The sequence below is a fragment of the Hyla sarda genome, chromosome 5 (genome assembly GCF_029499605.1).
Source record: "Hyla sarda isolate aHylSar1 chromosome 5, aHylSar1.hap1, whole genome shotgun sequence".
In the NCBI taxonomy this organism is placed as follows: domain Eukaryota; kingdom Metazoa; phylum Chordata; class Amphibia; order Anura; family Hylidae; genus Hyla; species Hyla sarda.
Window position 1 is genome coordinate 21,049,248 of NC_079193.1, and position 23,889 is coordinate 21,073,136.

Here is a 23,889-nt window from a genome sequence, read left to right on the forward strand (position 1 = left end):
GTTCATTTCTTTTTGAATGTCTTTTCTGGCTCACCAGCGCGCTCTCTGCTGACACCTCTGTCCATGTCAGAAACTGTCCAGAGTAGGAGAAAATTCCTATAGCAACCACCTCTCCTGCTCTGAACAGTTCCTGACATGGACAGAGGTGGCAGCAGAGACCACTGTGGTCAGACTGAAAGGAAATCCAAAGAGGAAAGAACTTCCTGTGGAGCATACAGCAGCTGATATGTACTGGAAGGATTAAGATTTTTAAATAGAAGTAATTTACTAATCTGTTTAAGTTTCCGGAGCCAGTTTTTTCCTGGATAACCCCTTTAAGCGAGGGGGCGGCACCAATACACCACTGCCTACACCAGTGTTTCCCAAACAAGGTGCCTCCAGCTGTTGCAAAACTACAACTTCCAGACTGCCCGAACAGCCTTCGGCTGTCCGGACAGGCTAAGAGTTGTAGTTTTGCAACAGCTGGAGGCACCCTGGTTGGGAAACACTGGCCTACACTATTGTCCAGAGGGAGAGGCCAACTGCCAGTCGTATTCCCAGCTGCTGCACCCCGCTGCTCTGTCATTGAGCTGCTGTGCCTGCCTACAAGAGAGCGCCCCCCAACCAACCAGCCTCCGACTATGCCTGAGGAAAAGTCAGCTCTGCCGGATGAGAAGAAGAGAATGGAGGCTGAGGCAGCTTTTCTGTGCCCTCCCCTCCGGACTAGCCCATCACCACCCCCCCTGGCCTAGGGGAGCAGGAAACCTTAACACACCCCTGATTAGGAACCTGTGGTTACAAAATGTGGCGGCATATGGAGCATAATATTTTCCCCTATTAACAATGTATTTTTTTATATGGAGTGGGATATAATGTAGGCATGCAACAAACACTGTCAAAATCTGCATAGACCACTGTTTCCTAACCAGGGTGCCTCCAGCTGTTGCAAAACAACAACTCACAGCTTGCTAGGAGTTGTAGTTTTGCCACAACTGGAGGCCGCCTGGTTGGGAAACACTGGCATAGACTGTGTATGTCAGCACATGAAATCCCTATAAATCTACATTGAAGGGGCACTCCGCTGGAAAACATTTATTTTATTTTTTAAATCAACCGGTGCTAGAAAGTTATACAGATTTTTTTAATTACTTCTATTTAAAAATCTTAATCCTTCCAGTACTTATCAGATGCTGTATGCTCCAGAGGAAGTTCTTTTCTTTTTTAATTTCTTTTTTGCTCTCTACTGACACCTCTGTCCATTTTAGGAACTGTCCAGAGCAGGAGAGGTTTTCTGTGGGGATTTGCTCCAACTTTGGGCAGTTCCTAAAATGGACAGAGGTGTCAGCAGAGAGCACTGTGGTCAGACAAAGGAAATTCAAAAAGAAAAGAACTTCCTCTGCTGATAAGTACTGGAAGGATTAAGATTTTTAAATAGAAGTCATTTACAAATCTGTTTAAAGGGTACCTCTCATCAAATACACTTTTGATATATTTTGGATGAATGAATGTTGAATAACTTTCCAATAGCATGTTAATGAAAAATATGCTTCTTTCTATTGTATTTTTCCTGATCAGTCCTGTCAGCAAGCATTTCTGACTCATGCTGGAGTCCTAAACACTCAGAGCTGCCAGCTTGCTTTGTTCACAGCCAAACAGGCTGTGAACAAAGCAGGCTGGCAGCTCTGAGTGTTCTCCTTTGTGAACAAAGCAGACTGGCAGCTCGTAGTGTTTAGGACTCCAGCATGAGTCTGAAATGCTTGTTGCCAGGACTGGTAGGGAGACCCCTAGTGGTCATTTCTTCAAAGTGGAAAATTAAATAGAAAGAAGCATATTTTTTAATAACATGCAATTGTAAAGTTATTCTGCATACATTAATCTATAATATATCAAAAGTTTTTTTGATGAGAGGTACCCTTTAACTTTCTGGCACCAGTTGATATAAAAAAAAAAAAATGTTTTCCAGCAGAGTACCCCTTTAAAGACCTCTGGTTGTTTAATGTGCTGCCATATGGCACATATTTTTCCTCAATAACCAGCGTTTCTGTTCTATACCGTAATGTAATGTAACCAGTATTTCTTTAACATGGGATAAAATGTAGGCACGCAACAAACTGGAAATCAGTCCAATAAGAGCCTTGTACTGTACGGGATGATCCATGGGGAGACACAGGTGTCACAGTATGGGCCTATTATGGGCTACTGGTATCACAACTAGAGATGAGCGAATTTACAGTGAATTCGATTCGTCACGAACTTCTCGGCTTGGCAGTTGATTACTTATCCTGCATGAATTAGTTCAGCCTTCAGGTGCTCCCGTGGGCTGGAAAAGGTGGATACAGTCCTAGGAAAGAGTCTCCTAGGATTGGATCCACCTTTTCCAGCCCACGGGAGCACCTGAAAGCTGAACTCATTTATGCAGGATAAGTTGTCAACTGCCGAGCCGAGAAGTTCGTGACGAATCGAATTTACTGTAAATTCGCTCATCTCTAATCACAACCACATGGGGCCTTATGAGGACAGCAGGTTGCACCCATTGGTAACCATTTCAAGGGCTATGGGGCTGTGACACAGTATAAAATCTTCTTCACCCTCCTCTTGGGGTCTACCTTGACCCTCTGAGGTTGCGGTATTATTCTATGGCGTATAGGACGGTTCTACACTATAGCAGAACAGGTTGTGCTTGCAACCTCTATCCTCCAATAGCTATCCCACTGCAGGCTGCCAACCTTCTAAAGCAGTGTTTCCCAACACGGGTGACTCCAGCTGTTGCAAAACTACAACTCCCAGCATGCCCGGACAGCCAAAGGCTGTCCGGGCATGCTGGGAATTGTAGTTTTGCAACAGCTGGAGGCACCCTGGTTGGGAAACACTGCTTTAGTTGTAGTTTGCAACAGCTGGAGGCACCCTGGTTGGGAAACACTGCTTTAGTTGTAGTTTTGCAGTTGTAGTTTTGCAACAGCTGGAGGCACCCTGGTTGGGAAACACTGCTTTAGTTGTAGTTTTGCAACAGCTGGAGGCACCCTGGTTTGGGAAACACTGCTTTAGTTGTAGTTCTGCAACAGCTGGAGGCACCCTGGTTGGGAAACACTGCTTTAGTTGTAGTTTTGCAGTTGTAGTTTTGCAACAGCTGGAGGCGCCCTGGTTGGGAAACACTGCTTTAGTTGAAGTTTTGCAACAGCTGGAGGCACCCTGGTTGGGAAACACTGCTTTAGTTGTAGTTTTGCAACAGCTGGAGGCACCCTGGTTGGGGAAACACTGCTTTAGTTGTAGTTTTGCAACAGCTGGAGGCACCCTGGTTGGGGAAACACTGCTTTAGTTGTAGTTTTGCAGTTGTAGTTTTGCAACAGCTGGAGGTGCCCTGGTTGGGAAACACTGCTTTAGTTGTAGTTTTGCAACAGCTGGAGGCACCCTGGTTGGGGAAACACTGCTTTAGTTGTAGTTTTGCAACAGCTGGAGGCACCCTGGTTGGGAAACACTGCTTTAGTTGTAGTTTTGCAGTTGTAGTTTTGCAACAGCTGGAGGCGCCCTGGTTGGGAAACACTGCTTTAGTTGTAGTTTTGCAACAGCTGGAGGCCCCTTGGTTGGGAAACACTGCTTTAGTTGTAGTTTTGCAACAGCTGGAGGCACCCTGGTTGGGAAACACTGCTTTAGTTGTAGTTTTGCAACAGCTGGAGGCACCCTGGTTGGGAAACACTGCTTTAGTTGTAGTTTTGCAACAGCTGGAGGCACCCTGGTTGGGAAACACTGCTTTAGTTGTAGTTTTGCAGTTGTAGTTTTGCAACAGCTGGAGGCGCCCTGGTTGGGAAACACTGTCCTAAAGTAATGCTCAGTTGGGATTGCAACACTAGGGGGTGCCTTAGTGTATTTTTTATTAGTAGATTAAAAGAATACAACTTTATAGTCCCATCTGGTTTTTGTAGGTCACAAACACTTAATAAAACAAATGAATGAATGAATGAATGAAGGAAACGTTGTTGCATACGTTGCTACATCATAGACCGCACACACTGTATCATTCATAAATAAAGGCTCTTATCAATGATACATAGGATTTATACCTACCAGATAATAAAGATCTTTTGCCCATAAGTCCATAAAAGGTATCTGATTTATACCCTGAAAAATATATATACATTTCGAGGATTGTGGGTTTTATACATCAATTTGAAATTTTTGAAGAAAAAAAAAACTTTTTTTTTTTTTGATTGATCAAATTATTATTTGTTAGACGAAATGCAATAAGCAATAAAATAGATTAAATTTCTTATTTCTTATTTAGTCCCAGATAATCCTCCCCATCCCAAAATTTGATTGTGTGTGTGTGTGGGGGGGGGGGGGGGTAGGGGGGGATTTAGAAATATTGGGGGGGTGGGGAGGAAGGAGTAATATTTAGTTCTAATTAGGGATTTCCCACCAATCATTGATCCCATTAATCTGGTGCTTTTAAATCAATGGAAGCCAAATAGCATAGAATAAAGAAATTTAGGGGGAATCACATATATCTATAGTCTATATCAGTGGTCTACACTGATAGTTAGAGCAATGTTTCCCAACCGGGGTGCCTCCAGCTGTTGCAAAACTACAACTCCCAGCATGCTGGGAGTTGTAGTTTTGCAACAGCTGGAGGCACACTGGTTGAAAAACACTGAATTAGAGGTTGGATGTATTGGGGTCTTGGAGGTCCCCAGTTGGGAGACCACTACTCTACAGTGATAGGTAAGTACGTGTTCCTGTCAAGACTTAAAGGGATACTCCACTGGAAAACATTTTTTTTTTTTAAATCAACTGGTGCCAGAAAGTTAAACAGATTTGTAAATTACCTCTATTAAAAAATCTTAATCCTTCCAGTACTTATCAGCTGCTGTTATGATCCACAGGAAGTTCTTTTCTTTTTGAGTTTCTTTTCAGCCTGACCACAGTGCTCTCTGCTGACACCTCTGTCCATTTTAGGAACTGTCCAGAGTAGCAAATCCCCATAGAAAACCTCTATTGCTCTGGACAGTCCCTGACATGGACAGAGGTGTCAGCAGAGAGCACTGTGGTCAGACAGAAAGGAAATTCAAAAAGAAAAGAACTTCCTGTGGATCATAACAGCAGCTGATAAGTGCTGGAAGGATTAAAAAAATTAATAGAAGTAATTTACAAATGTGTTTAACTTTCTGGCACCAGTTGATTTAAAAAATATTTTTTTTCCAGTGGAGTACCCCTTTAAAGATTGGATGTATTGAGGCCTTGGTGTAAAAGCTATACCCGGGCTCTCCACTAGGGGCAGGTTATGAAATCTGTTCTCTAAATTGTTAATGGATGGAGCGTCCATCATCTGTAACCTTCATGAATTAGTCAGAGCAGTCAGAAAGCCCACTATATCTATTTATTCCAAGGATGGCCCATTGAGTTTAATGGGAGTTGTGCAATGCTTCGTTCCACCTGTGGTGGCGCTGCTGGTCAATCAGACACTTACTACCAAGTATCCTGAAAGATTACAGCTAATGGTTGGGAGTGATTTCATTGAGAACTGTATAATATTTATTTTTCCCTGTGGTGGCGCTGTAGGGAAATTAAATGCTTCCCGTTCCCCCACGCAATGGTGCTCCTGCTTGGGAAATGATCTGCAGTACCATAAACGGCCACATCCAAATGCACGGCACTGTGCCTAGGAAAACTATGAAAGGACATGATGCCCCAGCTGGCCGGAGAGGGTGTGGGGAAAATAGAAACTGCTGGCCTATTTGAAAGATGGGTCTTCAGAAAAAGTCTGGAAAATTTGCTTAAAAACAGCACAAATGAAAACAAATAAATAAATAAATAATTTAATTAATTCATTCATTAATAAAAAAAAAAGAAAAGGCTATAAAAAGGTGAAACATAGCATTATATTGCTGGAGAAATCTTCTAGTTAAATTGGGAAAATTAAAGAGGTACTCTGGTGGAAAACAATTTTCTTAAAATCAACTGGTGCCAGAAAGTTAAACAGATTTGTAAATTATTTCTATGTGCAAATCCTAATCCTTCCAGTACTTAATAGCTGCTGTATGCTCCACAGCAAATTTTTGAATTTCCTTTCTGTCTGACCACAGTGCTCTCTTCTGACCCCTCTGTCCATGTCAGGAACTGTCCAGAGCAGGAATAAATCCCCATAGCAAACCTCTTCTGCTCTGGACATGGGTGTCAGCAGAGAGCACTGTGGTCAGACAGAAAAGAAATTCAAAAAGAAAAGAACTTCCTGTGAAGCATACAGCAGCTGATAAGTACTGGAAGAATTGAGATTTTGAAATAGAAGTTATTTACAAATCTGTTTAACTTTCTGGCACCAGTTGATTTGAAAGTACCCCATTAAGTAAACTGCACCAAAAAGGGGAGCACATGACCCATGATATATCTATTGTGCCTTCAGAAACGTCTTACTCATATATAATTAGTTATGAAACCGTCTAGAAAAAAAAAACTAGCTGTGATAGTGTCGTACATGCAAAGCAGCCATAGGGGTGGCCTGAAGACCAAAACAAACCAACTTTGGTGCCAAAAAGTAAAAAAAATTGTAAAAAATTTGAGAAATTTGATGCAATTTGCGCCATTTCTCCTATACTGGTCAGACACATTGAATCATCCAAGTCATCCAACATTTTGCATTAAAAAATACAAATATAAAAAGTTGAATGGGTTCTCACTTCAGCACAACCCATTCCATGTGCCCTATTGTGGACATCATAGAAAGGACAATCCCCAATTTGGGATCAACTTTTTTTTTTTTAGCTTGAAAAGAGATCAGCTCCGACTCCCCAGTGTACCGTGTAATACCGTGATTCTCCTGTAGTGGCCATTGTGGGGAAAATGTATAGCAGCCAGCTGAATTCCTGATATTTCTGGACTTATATATTGTATTTTTCAGCAGATTTCTGCTCTACAGGCTTCATCTATAATTTGTAGTTCTCCCAGAGCTGGTGGGTGGAGCTCCCCCCCTCCCATTCCATAGACTTGTATTGATCTTGTTGAAGACACAGGACAAAGCTGAGCTTGTTTTCAGAATGGAATACAATCTCACAGGAGAGGGAAGAAGCTTGATAACAGGAGAAAGAAGCATTTTTTGTCTAATAAGATTTCTTATATTTAGTAGAGCTTGTTCCAATGACAGTGTCTATTTAATTTGAAAATTCTTCTGGTCGCCCTTGGTAACAGACAACAGTTGAACTCTTCCCCGCTGTCGGACATGTGACCTAGCATAACAACCCATGTGTAACTATGCTCTGAGCTCCCACAATGCACTGCTCTCTGGTGACAGCAGACAAGCAAAACTTTAAAAGCAGCTTTAGATGTGAATGGAGAGCACAGCCGACGTGTTATCTTAAAATCAGTAATGCGAACAATTTTTTGATTTTTTTTTAACTTATTGTAGATTCTAGGAAGATAATTTTATGATAATTTTAATCAGTAATAATATAAGTAATCATGGAATTAATGATAAAATCTTTATTTGATTATAAAATAATCATTATTATTTTTTATTTTTTTTAGATTTTCTCATTTTGGCAATCACATTCGAACAGTGGTCTCCAAACTGTAGACCTCCAGATGTTGCTAAACTACAACTCCCAGCATGCCCGGACAGCCAACGGCTGTCCGGGCATGCTGGGAATTGTAGTCTTGCAACAGCTGGAGGTCCACATTTTGGAGACCATTGATCACAATTTTTTTTTTTTTTTTTAAATCGCCAATATCTGATTTGCGTTGTAAAACTAGAATGTTCTGACTTACGTTTTCGAGATATTTGACCAAATCCTACATGTGGAAGAAGAATATAAAAATAACAATATTCTCTTTGCATTGTGTTTCACATGGCCTCTCGGATGCACCAAAAGTGACCCCTCGAAAAAATTGCGTCCAATTTTTGGTCATTATTGCCCAATAAGGCTACCGTGTATTAAAGAATATCTAGCGCACGGCTACACTGCGCTGTATCAATCAACACTCCAAACAAAACGCATACCCATTGAGCCTCATTTATTAAAACAGTGTAAAAACTGCCCTTGATGCCACTATTTGTCAACACTTAAAGGGGTACTCCGGTGGAAAACTATTTTTATTTTTTATAATCTGGTGTCAGAAAGTTAAACATATTTGTAAATTATTTTTACTTAAAAATCTTAATCCTTCCAGTACTTATCAGCTGCTGTATGCTCCAGAGGAAGTTGTGTAGTTCTTCCCAGTCTGACCACAGTGCTCTCTGTCAAGTGAGGAACTGTCCAGAGTAGGTGCAAATCCCCATAGCAATCCAGTCCTGCTCTGGACAGTTCCTGACATGGACAGAGGTGTCAGCACTGTGGTCAGACAAAAAAGAAATTCAAAAAGAACTTCCTCTGGAGCATACAGCAGCTGATAAGTACTGGAAGGATTAAGATTTCGAAATAGAAGTAATTTACAAATCTGTTTAACTTCTGACATTAGTTGATTTAAAAAAAAAAAATTTCCACTGGAGTACCCCTTTAAACCATGAGAGATCGACATATTTAAGCCCATCCATTTAAATGTACCTAACACTGGCGTTTTTGGGGGGTTGAATCAAGAGAATTGGAAAACTGCAGGCAAATATGGTGGATGGCCGTAGCAGCCAATCAACTTCCAGTTATTCCTTTATTTTTATTTTTTTTAACTATGGTGCTCAGGAGGAGGAGTGGGGAAAAACCCATACTTACCTATGCCTAACCCTCCGCAATTCCCATCCAGTCCCCCGATCTTCTCTCTTCTTCCTGCTTCCAAGGCGAGTGCTTGGAGCTGGACCTGCCCAATCACTGGCCGAGACACTGCTATGGCTAGTCATTGGCTAAGCCAGCAGGTCCTCCAACCTGTGCTCGTCTCGGAAACAGAAAGAAGAGAAAAGACCGGGGGACCAGACTGGAGCTGCGAAGGGTGGGGGCTAAGTAAGTATAGTTTGTTTGTTTTTTCCCCTGTTTCACAATCTTCTCTCTCCTTCTGACTTCCAAGATGAACATTGGGTGCAGGACCTGCTGGTTTTGCCAATTACTGGTTTACAGCAGTGTCTTGGTCAGTGATTGGCTTAGTGGGCAGGTCCTGCTCCAAGAGCTCATCTCGGAAGCAGGAAGACAAAAGAAGTTTGGAGGACCAGACAGGAGTTGCGGAAGACCAGGGCCAGGTAAGTATGTATTTTTTTATATTCCTCCCCAGCCCCTGCAACATATTGTTATTTTATTTTTTAAGTCTGAATAAACCCTTTAAAGAAAAGGCGTTCATCATGGGAGACCTCCCCAATTACCTGGAGAGAAGAATAGGGACTCCATCGCCAGTGGCCCCCACATAGCACTGAACAGACAGCCCATTGATTTTAATGGGCTCCTGTCCATGCTATTCTCCATCCTTTTTTTTTTAGGAGGATCCATAGAGCAGCGGTCTCCCAACTGTGGACCTCCAGATGTTCCAAATCTACAACTCCCAGCATGTCCGGACAGCCAACGGCTGTCCGGACATGCTGGGAGTTGTAGTTTTGGAACATCTGGAGGTCCACAGTTTGGAGACCACTGCCTCAGAGGTTGTCAGGTCTTCGGTTGTGAGTGGTATTGAAGCTCAGTTCCATTGCAGTGACTGGAGCCAAGATGTAATACTACACACAACCTGAGGACAATGGTGGTGCTGTTTTTGGAAGAAATCAGCTCTGTTTTTTTTTCCTATTCTTTTAAGCTATGCATATCTTTCTCCTTGCTATGACTGCCTTCCTCCATATATACTTCTTTTGTAGCTATCGCATTTCTGTTTTTATTTCTGTAAACCTAATAAAGTTTCAAGAAACAAACAAAAAAAAAACCTGCAGAGTAATAGAGCAGTTAGACTTTATGGGTTGCTAAGGGCCGCTGTTCCATCTCTCCTTAGCAACCAATCTTACACTGTTAATGGAGCTTAACAAGAAAATCCACTGCCGCCATTTTGGCTATCGTGATGGCGTCTTTTTCTCTGTGTTCTGGTTTTAATAATCTCCCCGGACTGTACGGATTTAGTCTTATTAGGCGCTAATTAGAGCTCGACATAAATAATTATACAATCCTAAGGCGGCCAGATAGTTATAATTGCACATCTGCCGCGCGGCTCTTGTTTTTCTTATTACGGTTCAGTAATCGGATTACGTGGAGTCCATGAGGTTTGGGGGAATGGAATCTTAATATGGAATCTCTGGATCTCAGGACAAAATTGGCGCTAGGCGGTAAAAAGTTTATTAATGAAGATACTAATGAGTTGTAAAATAAAATTGGCGCAGCGTTATGGATAATACAGTGAGTCAGAAAGTAAACTTACTTTTGCGGGACATCTGGCCATATCCTGAAAAAAAAAAAGCAAAAAAAAATAACTACTGTTATATGGGAATAAATGGGACATAGTCACTAGTTTGGTAAAAGTTGATAAGATAACAGATTACCGCCATCTTCATCACGAGTAAAATCACTGAATATTTTCACCGTCACATTGACCTTCAACTGGTGACATCACCGTGATGTCATCACTAAGTATTTAGCCAACCCATTTATTGACCAGTAGCATAGACACTCCCACCCTAAAGGACAGTGGTCCAAGAAAAGAACTTATATATATATATATATATATATATATATATATATATATATATATATATATTTATATATATATATATATATATTTATATATGTATATATAAATCAACTGGCTCCAGAAAGTTAAACAGATTTGTAAATTACTTCTATAAAAAAAATCTTAATCCTTCCAATAATTGTCAGCTGCTGAAGTTGAGTTGTTTTTTTTCTGTCTGGCAGCAGTGCTCTCTGCTGACATCTCTGCCTGTCTCGGGAACTGCACAGAGCAGAATAGGTTTGCTATGGGGATTTGCTTCTCTGGACAGTTCCCGAGACACGTGTCATCAGAGAGCACTTAGACAGAAAATACCAACTCAACCTAAGCAGCTCATAAGTACTGAAAGGATTAAGTTTTTTAATAGAAGTAATTTACAAATCTGTTTAACTTTCTGGAGCCAGCTGATATATATATAAAAAAAAAAAAAGTTTTTTCCTGGATAACCCCTTTAAGCTGTTGAAAAAACTACATCTCCCAGCATGCCCGGACAGCTACTGGCTAAGAGTTGTAGTTTTGTAACAGCTGGGGGCGATTTAATTGGGAAACACTGCTGTTAACAAAAGGGAAGCACGCAGTGTCAGACTACACAGAGGTAAGATGTAGTCTGTTACCATGGAGACACACAGACGTATTGTCCATTTTAGAAACATCAGAATAAATTTGGTCAAACTTGCCTATTTGGGCAGATTTATGGTGTGACCACATTGAGAACTTCCACCTTATAGGACAGTGGTCTCCAAACTGTGAACCTCTAGATCAGTGGTCTTCAAACTGTGGCCCTCCAGATGTTGCAAAACTACAATTCCCAGCATGCCCGGACAGCCGTTGGCTGTCCGGGCATGCTGGGAGTTGTAGTTTTGCAACATCTGGAGGGCCACAGTTTGAAGACCGCTGCTCTAGATGGTGCAAAAATACAACTTCCAGCATACCCAGACAACTGTTGGCTGTCTGGGCATGCTGGGAGGTGTAGTTTTCAAACATATGGAGGTCTACAGTTTGGAAAACCAATATAATAGGAAGATGAAGTCTTATGATCAAGAGTAGACTGAATCGTGCCCGGTTGTTTCCATGACTTGGGGTTGTCCTACAATTAAGACTTTAAGGGGAGCTCTGCCCCTAGACATCTTATCCCCTATCGAACGGATGGGGCAGTGGTCTTCAAACTGTGGCCCTCCAGATGTTGCAAAACTACAATTCCCAGCATGCCCGGACAGCCGTTGGCTGTCCGGGCATGCTGGGAGTTGTAGTTTTGCAACAGCTGGAGGGCCACCGTTTGAAGACTGCTGTTGATAAGATGCCCCTGCGATGTCCCTGCTGCCCCCGGCGTTCATGCAGTGGGGGTGGTGCGGGGGGCGGGGCATTATCGGCTTATCGGCAAAGTAATTGCCGATACCGATAATGCCCAAAATCGTGATTATCGGCCGATCCCTAGTAAAATGGCCACCAATGTAGATACCCTACAGGTGGTATTTTGTTTGAATCTGTCTCCCCCTTTGCACGAATTGTTGCATGTATGATTAATGTGGAGAGGTCAGAAAAGGCATTGACAGACTCTTCCGGAGGCGGCCTATCATATCAGAACAAAAGGATCGGACAGATGAAATCCAACATGCTCGATCTTTCTCTCCTCCGATACATGGAATCAGAAGGCCATCATACACATGGTTGGCCAATCCTGCCTAAATAGACATGTTTGACCACATTTATTCTGATGTATCTAAAATGGAAAATAAGTCTACGTGTCTCTATGGTAACAGACTACATCTTAGGCTGCGTTCACACGGCAGTCTGTAAATCTGTAAACGGATTCAAAACGGTTTTTTTAAAAATCCCATTCATGTCAACGGTATTTTTTTTACAATCCGTTTGCACCCGTCTACACTCATTTCCGTTTTTTTTTTTTTACGGCAGAAAAAAACGGCACATGCGGTATTTTTTCTTCCGTCCAAAAAACAGAAGAAAAAAACGGATACAGTAAATTTAACATTGAAGTCTATGGAAAATGGATGAGCCTTTAATGTCATCCGTTTGCATCAGTTTTTGTCCGTTTTTTTAAGTCCGTTTTTAATTTTGAAGGGAGAAGAACGGAACGGGTCTAGACGGCTGTGTGAACGCAGCCTTACCACTGTGTAGTCTGACACTGTGTATTTCCCTTTTGTTTACAAGAAATGGCGGACAGATGGAATGCAGCAACGTCTACAGCGTTGTTTCCCAAACAGGATGCCTCCAGCTGTTGCAAAACTACAAGTCCCAATCAAAGGCTGGCTGGGCATGCTGGGAGTTGTAGTTTTGCAACAGCTTAAGGCACCCTGGTTTGGAAGTGCTGGTCTACGGGATCAGCTTTTACATGGTTTGCCTGTAGTCTGTTAAAGGGGTACTCCGGTGAAAACCTTTTTTCTTTTAAATCAACTGGTGGCAGAAAGTTAAACATATTTGTAAATTACTTCTATTAAAAAATCTTAATCCTTCCAGTACTTATTAGCTGCTGAATGCTACAGAGGAAATTCCTTTCTTTTTGGAACACTGATGACATCACGAACACAGTGCTCTCTGCTGACATCTCTGTCCATTTTAGCAACCGTGCATAGCAGATGTATGCTAAGGGCAGAATGGTGGCTCTGTGGTTAGCACTGCTGCCTTGCAGTGCTGGGGACTTGGGTTCAAATCCCACTAAGGACAACAATAAATAAAGTGTTTTTATTATTATAATAACGTCAGCAGAGAGAACTGTGGTCGTGATGTCATCAGAGAGCATTCCAAAAAGAAAAGAATTTCCTCTGTAGTATTCAGCAGCTAATAAGTACAGGAAGGATTAAGATTTTTTAATAGAAGTAATTTACAAATATGTTTAACTTTCTGCCACCAGTTGATTTAAAAGAAAAAAGGTTTTCACCGGAGTACCCCTTTAACATGGAGACACATATATCTGCCTAAAAGCTGTAGATACAAATAATAGTAGATGGCAATTTTTTTTTTAAAGCTGGGTTCAAATTACGGAATCTGCATTTGGACATTGCCAATTCCAAAAGACATAAATGTATTGTGCACGGTATTGCGCCAAAAGAATTAACTTGGAAAGCTCCGCCACTGAAATTCTGTCATGTGCACTGCACATTGAAAATCCCATTGACGGATTTTTAAATCGGAATTCCGCCCGAAAATTCTGCAGTGTGAACCCAGCCTATGAATTATGGCAAAGCCTTTAGTCCTTCGCCAAGAGCAAGAATCATCAATGACATCATGAGGTTGGTACATTAGATAAAACATGGCGGCCTCCACTGTTTGTTACGTAAATTATTGGATAGATGACAGCGTGGCTATACCTACCGTTGTTCCTCTTTCCCATTAAACCGTAAAACTGATCAGGTCTTGGTTTCCTTGCAATCCTCTGTAGAAAATTTTCAAACACAGGTAATTCCTCCTAAAAAGATTAAGAACATTTTTTTTTTAAACAAAATTTAATTTACAAAAATTTCGTAAACATGATTCTGCATCGACTATTGTTAAGTGTGGAGAGGAAGGCGCTGCCGGAAGAGGAAGGAGGCTTATTATATGAGAACCAAAAGGATGGGACAGATGAAATCCAGCATGCTTGATCCATGATACATTCCAAGGTAGACTCAGGAAGCCATCATATACATTACACCAGTGTGCCCCCGGCTGTTGCAAAACTACAACTCCCAGCATGCCCGGACAGCCGCTGGCTGTCCGGGCATGCTGGGAGTTGTAGTTTTGCAACAGCCGGAGGCACACTGGTTGGGAAACACTGCATTGGATGGTTTGCCAATCCTGGCCAAACAGACCAAATTTATTCTGATGTATCTAAAGTGGGAAATGAGTCTGTGTCTCCATGGTAACCAGGGCTCAAGTCCTGCAGGAACTCATGGGAACGGAGTTCCTGCACTTTTTCCACGGCAGGAACGCAGTTCCCATTAGCAGGAGTCCTGCAGGAACAGCCCTTAAAGGGGTACTCCGCCCCTAGACATATTATCCTCTATCCAAAGGATAGGGGATAAGATGTCTTGATCGCGGGGGTCCCTCTGCTGGCGACCCCACGATCTCGGCTGCGGAACCCCAGACATCCGGTGCACTGAGCGAACTTCGCTCCCTGCCGGATGACTGGTGATGCAGGGCAGAGGCTCGTGATATCACAGTAATGCCCCCTCAATGCAAGTCTATGGGAGGTGGCGTGACGGCCTTCACGCCCTCTCCCTTAGACTTCCATTGAGGGGCTGAGACCGTGACGTCACCGTGACCCTGCACCCAACGCTCTAAACGAACGCCAGGAGCAGCAGGAAGGACGTGGAGGTCCCCAGCGGTGGGACCCCCCGAATCAGACATCTTATCCCCTATACTTTGGATAGGGTATAAGATGTCTAGTACCCCTTTAAGTGGAAATTTTGGGTGAGTTCCCACACTTTTTTCCCCTGGACTTGACCCCTGATGGTAACAGACTACAAACTACCTCTGTGTAGTCTGACACCACATGCCAGCTTTAGAAGCCAACTTACCTATTTACTGTACAGTAGATGCAGTGCCCACTTTGAGGACACATGTACGTAAAGGTGCACAAACCATAGTGGCTACCATTCATCTGCTCCAAAGCCCTTGAAGATTGGTGCCCTGGTCCTTCTAAGACTCATCCCCAGTGATTTACTTCCCTGCTGTAAAGCCCTGGTGGGCATTCTGTAGTGTGAAAGGGGCCTATTATGGCAGGGCAGAAAGGTTTGCAGTTTTTTTCACCTTACTTTCAATGACCCAATGGCCAATACCTCCTTGCCAAGGAGCGTAGCTATAGAGGGTGCAGAGGTAGCAGTCATAAGGGGGCTCAAAGGCACCTATGCTCTGTAGGAAAACAACAGTATTATAAATGGCACTTGGTAGGCATGGGGCCCTGTTACAAATGTTGCATCGGGGCCCATAAGTTAGGCCTCTGCCCCCACCTGAGGAGTCCGGCACAGTTTCTTACAAATAGAATGGGACCAACCAGGACGGGGCCCCCTCTCCCCAAGGGTCCCATAGCAGCCGCATGGTCTGCCACTATGGTACATATGAGGATGGATGAACAAGAAAAAAAACGGTGCTAGTAGCGCAATCCACTGCAGAAGCTGTTTCAAGTAGGTATACTTCTTTATTAAGCCGTGCAACAACGCGTTTCGAGGTAAGCCATTCTTCCCGATGAAGAGGCATTGTGGCCTCGAAACGCGTTGTTGCAAGGCTTAATAAAGAAGTATACCTACTTGAAACAGCTTCTGCAGTGGATTGCGCTACTAGCACCGTATTTTTTTCTTGTTCATCCATCCTGATATCCATCGGTCGGAGTTCCTCCATACCGACGCCGGGGAAGCAGCACCACCATTTCTTTGGTCTTGAGTGACCCATGCGCATATAGTTGTTGTGGCTTTCTCACAACAACACCAGGTGAGCAGTTTTCCTTTGAGTGTTTTATCTAACGACTCTGCTCCAAAATACCCATAACGATACCGCCCTATGGGAAGCTCTGCCTCTCTTTTGTTCTAGATACATTTACTATGGTACATATGTCCTTGGTCTGCTGCCACGATTTCATTTCTAAATCAGCCACGTATGTTCAGAACCTTCACCATAATACAGAATGATACATAAGTGACACCAGCAAGGAAGGAAGTAGCAAAATTCTCCTCCAGCTCCACCGGCAATCAATACGGCAAGAAGCGCAAAACAGAAATGCCATAAATTCTTCATAAATAGTTAATATACACAATAGGAAGCTACACTTTTAGTCGATGACCTTCACATTGCAAAGGAATTTTTTACATTTTTACAGTCAATACCGACATGTTAAGTGGCCATAATTGCCTTGAAATCGCATTTACTATAAACCACATTATCTACACTGATCGCATTATACATAGATCTGCAGATGGACCCCGGTAATGGGAAATGTGTAAGAAAAAAGGGAAAAAAATGTAAGGATTTGGTGAAAGTGGATAAACTGCAAAATGTGTCGTGTAAAGCATGGGGGAGGGATAGAAACACTACCTGGAGTCACTGGGGGACATGTATCATTATTTGTGTATGGTAGAAGCAATTTACCCCTTTTCCCGAATTCTAAATTATGCGCAGAAGCGCAAAATTTATCAATCAAGCGCAATGAACTTGATAAATTGCGGGTAAATATAGTAATCTCCTAAATCCGCTCTTTGGAAAATAGAATTGATGATTTAGAGCATCTTGCTACGTTAAGTCCAAGATGGCTTATATTTGCGCAAAAAAAAAAAACAGCTCGAGGCAAAATTTTTGGTGTAAAGGAAAAGTAGGCAGTTAATAAATCCATGTGTACTATAGATGATGTCACTCCAAGGTACCCCGATTCGGCCACATCTGGAGGACATGTTCTACCAAAACGTGTGCAAAAAAATGCGCAAAAAAAGGCTTTGCGCAAAAAAATACACACAAAACAAGGGGAAACTCTTTGATACATGTCCCCCACTGACTATATATGAACCAGTCATTGATAATCTATGCAAAACTACAACTCCTTCACATACACAGGTACACTCAGCTCGGCGAGCAATCTCAAATGTAGAGTGGAGAGGAAGGCGCTGCCAGAAGAGGAAGGTGGCTTATTATATGAGAACAAAAGGATGGGACAGATGAAATCCAGCATGCTTGATCCATCATACATGTCAGTAGAGTCAGGAGGCCATCATATACATTACATCAGTGTGCCTCCAGCTGGTGCAAAACTACAACTCCCAGCATACCCGGACAGCCGTTGGCTGTCCGGGAGTGCTGGGAGTTGTAGTTTTGCAACAGCTGGAGGCACCCTGGTTGGTAAACACTGAACTAAATAAACAGCCTCCAGACAAAGACTAGTAGTAATGGAAGGAACGTGCCACCTCAATGGGGTTGACCATAGGCTTCCTTTAAAGGGAGGGGCCAAGATGAACTCTTCCCAGATTAACGTTGGGCCCACGATCACATGATCGACACAGATCTGGCTTTAAAAACTATCTGCGGTCACCATTGATCAGTGGTGGCGGGTTATGCATTACAAATGGACAGCCATCCATGGACAAGTCAGACTTTGCATCCAGTATTCGACTCCCACCTATGCCTCATGGAAAGGGGTTGTCTTCATGATGCAAAAAGGGTTAAATAGAATTAACAAAGCATGACTGCTTTGTTAAAAAAAAAAAAAAGAACAATGCCATGTATGTCCACAGGTTGTGGGTGGTATTACAGTTCTGCTCCAGTCACTTCGGCAAAGCCATGCTGCCGAAAGAGATGGAACTCACGACCAGGTATGTAGAACCCTTTAAACTTGGCAAGATATTAGGAAAATATTGAGATAGCATCTTTAAAATCTTAAATGCGCACTGTCGGGATGGAAAACTTTTTTTATATGTTGGCAAAACATTAACCTTTCTAATATACTTCATTAAAAAAAAAAAGTATCTCCTTTTTATAGAAATCATGGCTTATAAATTATTATTTTTTTAAAAAGACCACTAGGGGTCCCCATACCATCCAGGACATAATCCTGTCCGGCTGCAGCATCATCTTTCTCCCAGAAGAAGCACAGGCAGGGACAAAGTCCAGAAAGTGAGGGCGGGACTAGCACTCTTCTGTGCTCACTCCTGTCCTATCAGACTGCAGCATGAAATCAGAGAGGAGGGGGTAACAAAGCAGTCAGCAGTGATTGGATGAAGAGACCCAGCACAGCACAGAAGACTCAGGAAGGAATTGAATGCATGGTGAGTTAGGGCGGGCTCAGTGCTTGCTTCAGACACACCCCTTCCTGAGCAGTGGATGTCAGAATGAATAAGCTGTGATATGACAGCTATGCTTTAAAAAAAATTGGAGGTAAGAGTTGCATTATAGATTTCCAGTATCCTGCTGGGTGTGACGTATTTAACATTATATCCTTCCAGGCCTATGTGCTGAGTGCTTTTCTGGGGCTTCCAGACTTGCACCAAGAGACAGATGAGTTATTTATGTGAAGGCTCACAGCAGTAGGCTGGACTCACATGGTGGTAGTAGATCCGCCGGACCTGTGTGGCAGATGACGCGGGCCGTGCCAGGGAGCGGAGTCTAAGGTGTTGCTGGTTTTCACCAGAGCCCTTGCTGCAGCAGGCGGCACCCACCCCTGGGATGACTCCACCACACAGGCGGCTGAGGTGATGCGAGATACTGGAGGGCTTAGGCAAGATGAGGTCTGGATGGCAGGAGATCAGGGCTGGTGGCACAGGTGCGTAGTCAGGAATGTAGCAGTAGGTCAATAGGCAGGCGGCAAGGAGCAGGGTCAGGTCATGGAATACAAGGGTCTGGAACACGGCAAGGCAACACAGAAAACACTTTCACTAGGACAACAAAGATTTGGCCCCAGGCAGGGGGAGGTGCACACACTTATAGGGAAGGAACAGGTGAAGATACTAATTAGGGCGTACTGGCCTAGGAGGTGGTGGCACGCGCCCTGGACTGAGAACACGGAAGATCAAGGAAGTGAGTGATTCGCAATGCGAATCCCAGCCCCGCCAGCAGCGGGGACATGAGGGGAGAGCGCTCACGGCCAGCGTGTCTGGGCGGAGCGCTGAAGTTATAATTTACAATACCCAAAAGGGTAGTGCGGATTTTTGTTAGGCTAGTCATAGTCGTCCTTTACTTCTCTACTGATTGGAATTCTATACACAACTTCCCCATTCAACCCTTCCAAAGAATATGAATTCTAGCAAACAAAGTGATGAAGAGAGCCCCCTAGTGACCCACTTACTGGGAAAAAATATTATCTCAATGTATTACAAAGTGGACAGCGAGGCCCTGGGAGCAGAGGAGAACAGGAAAGTAATTTTTGTAAGGAGCTTCTTTTCCATTCATGTTCCCTGAGCTTTTTTTGTCACCATTGGGCCATTTTACGTCAAACCGTCTTTAATTCATGCGGAAAAACTGAAGCATTCGAGTTTTCTTCACGTAATCCTTTTTAATTCCACAAATTTGCTCATTCAGATGCGTCCGGCTAATTACTGAACTCCTGGAAGGAGCGGGACCCTTCATATAGATCCCCCCGCGCCGCTTCATCTCGCAGGATTCATTAAGTCAAATTAGATTCAGAACAGTAGCGAGTCCTGAAGGGAAATCTTCATCTCCAAAACACAATCCCATGAACAGAGTAAAGCAGGTCAGACGTACGGCTGGAGAACCACACTAATCTTATTACAGGCAAATCTCATAAAAGAAAACCAGGTAATGGCTCAGGGTTCATATTCATCAATGGGAGACAACAAATACACAAGGGCCGGGATCCCACGGGCATAATATGGGTATATTGTTATATCTCTATTATGGTCACAAATCCTGATTCCACCAAAGGTTTAGTGACCTGAACTAAAGAAATCGATATATATGGTGCTATAGGATGATGGGTGATTAGACCTGAATTGTGGCCGTAATATACTCAGGGTTGTAGATATATATATATATATATATATATATATATATATATATATATCACATATACATATAATAAATAATACAAATAATAAAATAATAACTATAGTGAAAAAGTATGAAATAAAAATGTATCAATAGTTTTATTATTATTGTTATTACTATTATTATTACCTGCATATACTTTTTTGCTATATTTATTATAATAATATAATAAATATAGCAAAACATATTAATATACAATTATTATAATAATAGTTATTATTTTTATTTTATTAATATGTTTTGCCATATTTATTATATTATAATAAATATAGCAAAAAAGTGTATACAAGTATAAATAATACTGTAATAATGATAATTTTCACTGTAGTTCTTATTTGTAATATATATATATATATATATATATATATATATATATATATATATATATATATACACACACACACACTTACATCTATCCACAACCCTGAGTATATTACGGCCACAATTCAGGTCTGATCACCCATCATCTTATAGCACCATATATATCGATTACTTTATTTGTGGTCACTAGACCTTTGGTCGAATCAAGATTTGTGACCGTAATACAGATATAATAACAATAATAATAATAACAATAATAATAATATTTGTATTACGGTCACAAATCTTGATTCGACCAAGGGTCTAGTGACCAGAACTAAAGTACCGTAATCGATATATATGGTGCTATAAGATCATGGGGGATTAGACCTGAATTGTGTCCGTAAGGTACCTAGGGTTGTGGATAGATGTATATGTATTCTAAGTGAAGACACAGCAAACTGCAGCGGCATATGGGTGAATAACGTAGCTAGAAGTTTATGTGCACCAACAAGTACATGCGACATTTCAGCCAAATGGCCTTTCTCAAGCAAGGCCAAAACGTTGCATGTACTTGGTGCAAATAAACTTCTAGCTACCTTATTCACCCATATGCCGCTGCAGTTTGCTGTGTCTTCACTTGGGATGGAAATTGCTTGATCCAGTGGTGGCACGCTGGTTGGACGCTTGCAGACGCACTGGGACTCTCGAGTGCTGACTGCTTTCTACACATATATATATATATTAGCTGAGTACACGGATTTTCCTTCCTATTCCTTGTTGTGGAGGAAAATCAACAGAGGAAGCTTTTGACTTCATATCCCATCCTCATATATTGTTGTGATATCCCAACCCCATATCCCGTCCTCCTATCCCGACCTCCTATCCTGTCCTCCTATCTCGACTTCCTATCCTGTCCTCCTATCCCATCCTCTTATCTCGACCTCCTATCTCGACCTCCTATCCCGTCCTCCTATCCCAACCTCCTATCCCGACCTCCTATCCTGTCCTCCTATTCCGTCCTCCTATCGCGACCACCTATCCCATACTCCTATCCCGTCCTCCTATCTCGACCTCCTATCTCGACCTCCTATCCCGTCCTCCTATCCCGCCCTCCTATTCCGTCCTCCTAGCTCGACCTCCTATTCTGTCCTCCTATTCCGTCCTCCTATCGTGACCTCCTATTCCGTCCTCCTAGCTCAACCTCCTATCCTGACCTCCTATTCCGACCTCCTATCCCGACCTCCTATCCCGTCCTCCTATCCTGTCCTCCTATCCCGCCCTCCTATCGCGACCTCCTATCTCGCTCTCCTAGCTGGACCTCCTATCCCGTCCTCCTATCCCATCCTCCTATCCCGTCCTCATATCCCGACCCGTAATATGTGCACCAGGTATTGAAATATCTCCAGCCGTACGGAAGTTATATGGGAACATACATTTCCCAGATTTGCATGGGACTTTAAACGAAAACCCCAACCCTTCCAAATGGGGGTAGTTAAGGGTTAAATGAACTATCCTATATTTTAAGTGGACATATAAGTAGCATGTGACCGAGTATTATGGAAATATCTCCAGCCGTTTGGAAGTTATGCAGTAACATATATTTCCCATTGACTTGTATGGGACTTTAAACTAAAACCCCACCCCTGGCAAATCGGGGTGAGTAAGGGTTAAATCACCTATCCTATGTTTGTTGTTGACATATAAGTAACATGTGGCCAAGTTTCATGTTAATATATTTAGCCGTTTGGACGTGATGCTGGAACATACACGCACACACACACAATTATATATATATATATATATATATATATATATATATATATATATATATTATAATACAAATAATAACTATAGAGAAAAATTTTAAAATAAAAATGTGTCAATAATTTTATTATTATTATTATTATTACTTTTATACTTTTTAGCTATATTTATTATAATAATAATAAAATAAATATAGCAAAACATAATATAAAATAATAATAATAATAATAATAATTATTATTATTATTATTAATCATACATATCAATATAATAAATACATTATTATTAATTAACTTTTACTTTTATAGAGCAGTGGTCTCCATCCTGCGGACCTCCAGATGTTGCAAAACTACAACTTCCAGCATGCCCGGACAGCCAACGGCTGTCCGGGCATGCTTGGAGTTGTAGTTTTGCAACATCTGGAGGTCCACAGGTTGAAGACCACTGCTATAGAGAATACAAATAAGTTTAAAATTATAATAAAAATAACGTAATTTATTTTTTATTTATTAGTCATTTATTTTTATTTTATTCTGGCGATTCTCAGAATAGTATATTAATTTAAAAAATATTTATTAAATATAAGTAAATAAATAAATAAAATATCAATAACAGAAAACGTATAAAAAAAATTAATATAGACGTGAGTAAAAAAATTTCATTTTTTAAATTTGCATTTCGCCCCATGCAATACACCATATAAGATTTGCCTGTTATCCTTTGAGGACATCTTAACCTAATGTTTTTTTTTTCCCCCGCATAATCCGTGGTGATTTTTTCCGAGGCGGAGATTCAAGACATACCTTCAGATTTCTGCCTCATATTTCATACTCTCTGTCGCCATAAATTTCATGGTGGTTTTGGATGCAGATTCACATCATATGGCTAAACCCGGCTACCTAACAGTGGGAATTATGCTACATTGTGTGAACATAGCCTTAAAGCAGTTATCTAAGATTAGAAAAACATAACTTTTTTTCTTCTAAAAACAGCGCCACATCTGTCATCATATGGTAGTATCCAGCTCTGCAGGTGTGGCAAAACAGGAACTCTTCATTTCAAACATAAAGAAACATACAGACACAAACTCAGACGTGTTTCGCGCCAGTATGACTCTTAGTCATGGCATCACATCCATCCTCAGGTTGTTTGTAGTATTACCCCTAGGCTCCATTTCCGTCAATGGAACTGAGTTGCAATACCACACACAATCTGAAGGCAAGAGTGGCGCCATTTCGTAAAGGCTATGAGCCAGACGTGTTTCTCAATCTTAAGCAGAACAAATCCATTTGCTTAATGTATTATGCTTAAGATTGAGAAACACGTCTGGCTCATAGTTATCCAGGATCAGAAAAAAAATAGCTGCTTTCTTTACGAAATGGCGGCACTCTTGCCCTCAGGTTGTGGTAATACTACAAACAACCTGAGGATGGATGTGATGCCATGACTAAGAGTCACACTGTTGCGAAACACGTTTGAGTTTGTGTCTGTATGTTTCTTTATGTTTGAAATGAAGAGTTCCTGTTTTACCACACCTGCAGAGCTGGATACTACCATATGAGGACAGATGTGGCGCTGTTTTTAGAAGAAAGTTATGTGTTTCTAATCCTGGATAACTATGAGCCAGACGTGTTTCTCAATCTTAAGCATAACAAATCCATCTGCTTAATGTATAACATTGCGCAGCTAATGGCGAACCGTTTGGCGAATTGGCAAAACACGTATCAGAGGAAAGATTAAGTGACTTCTTAAATACATTTT

At 41.8% G+C, this 23,889-nt stretch overlaps 1 protein-coding gene across 2 annotated transcripts in view; it reads right to left on the reverse strand.

Moving 5' to 3' along the window:
• The window catches only part of LOC130272930 (tachykinin-like peptide), a 59,342-nt gene that overhangs the window by 6,243 nt on the left and 29,210 nt on the right, over positions 1-23,889 (reverse strand). The window contains exons 3-5 of one of the 2 annotated variants that reach the window (XM_056518962.1): positions 13,915-14,008; positions 10,279-10,302; positions 4,042-4,095 (exon numbers count right to left, since the gene is read on the reverse strand). In XM_056518962.1, coding sequence (XP_056374937.1) covers positions 4,042-4,095; positions 10,279-10,302; positions 13,915-14,008 — 172 coding nt within the window. The remainder of the gene's footprint in view (positions 1-4,041; positions 4,096-10,278; positions 10,303-13,914; positions 14,009-23,889) is intronic. The other variant, XM_056518963.1, reaches the window with a different exon arrangement.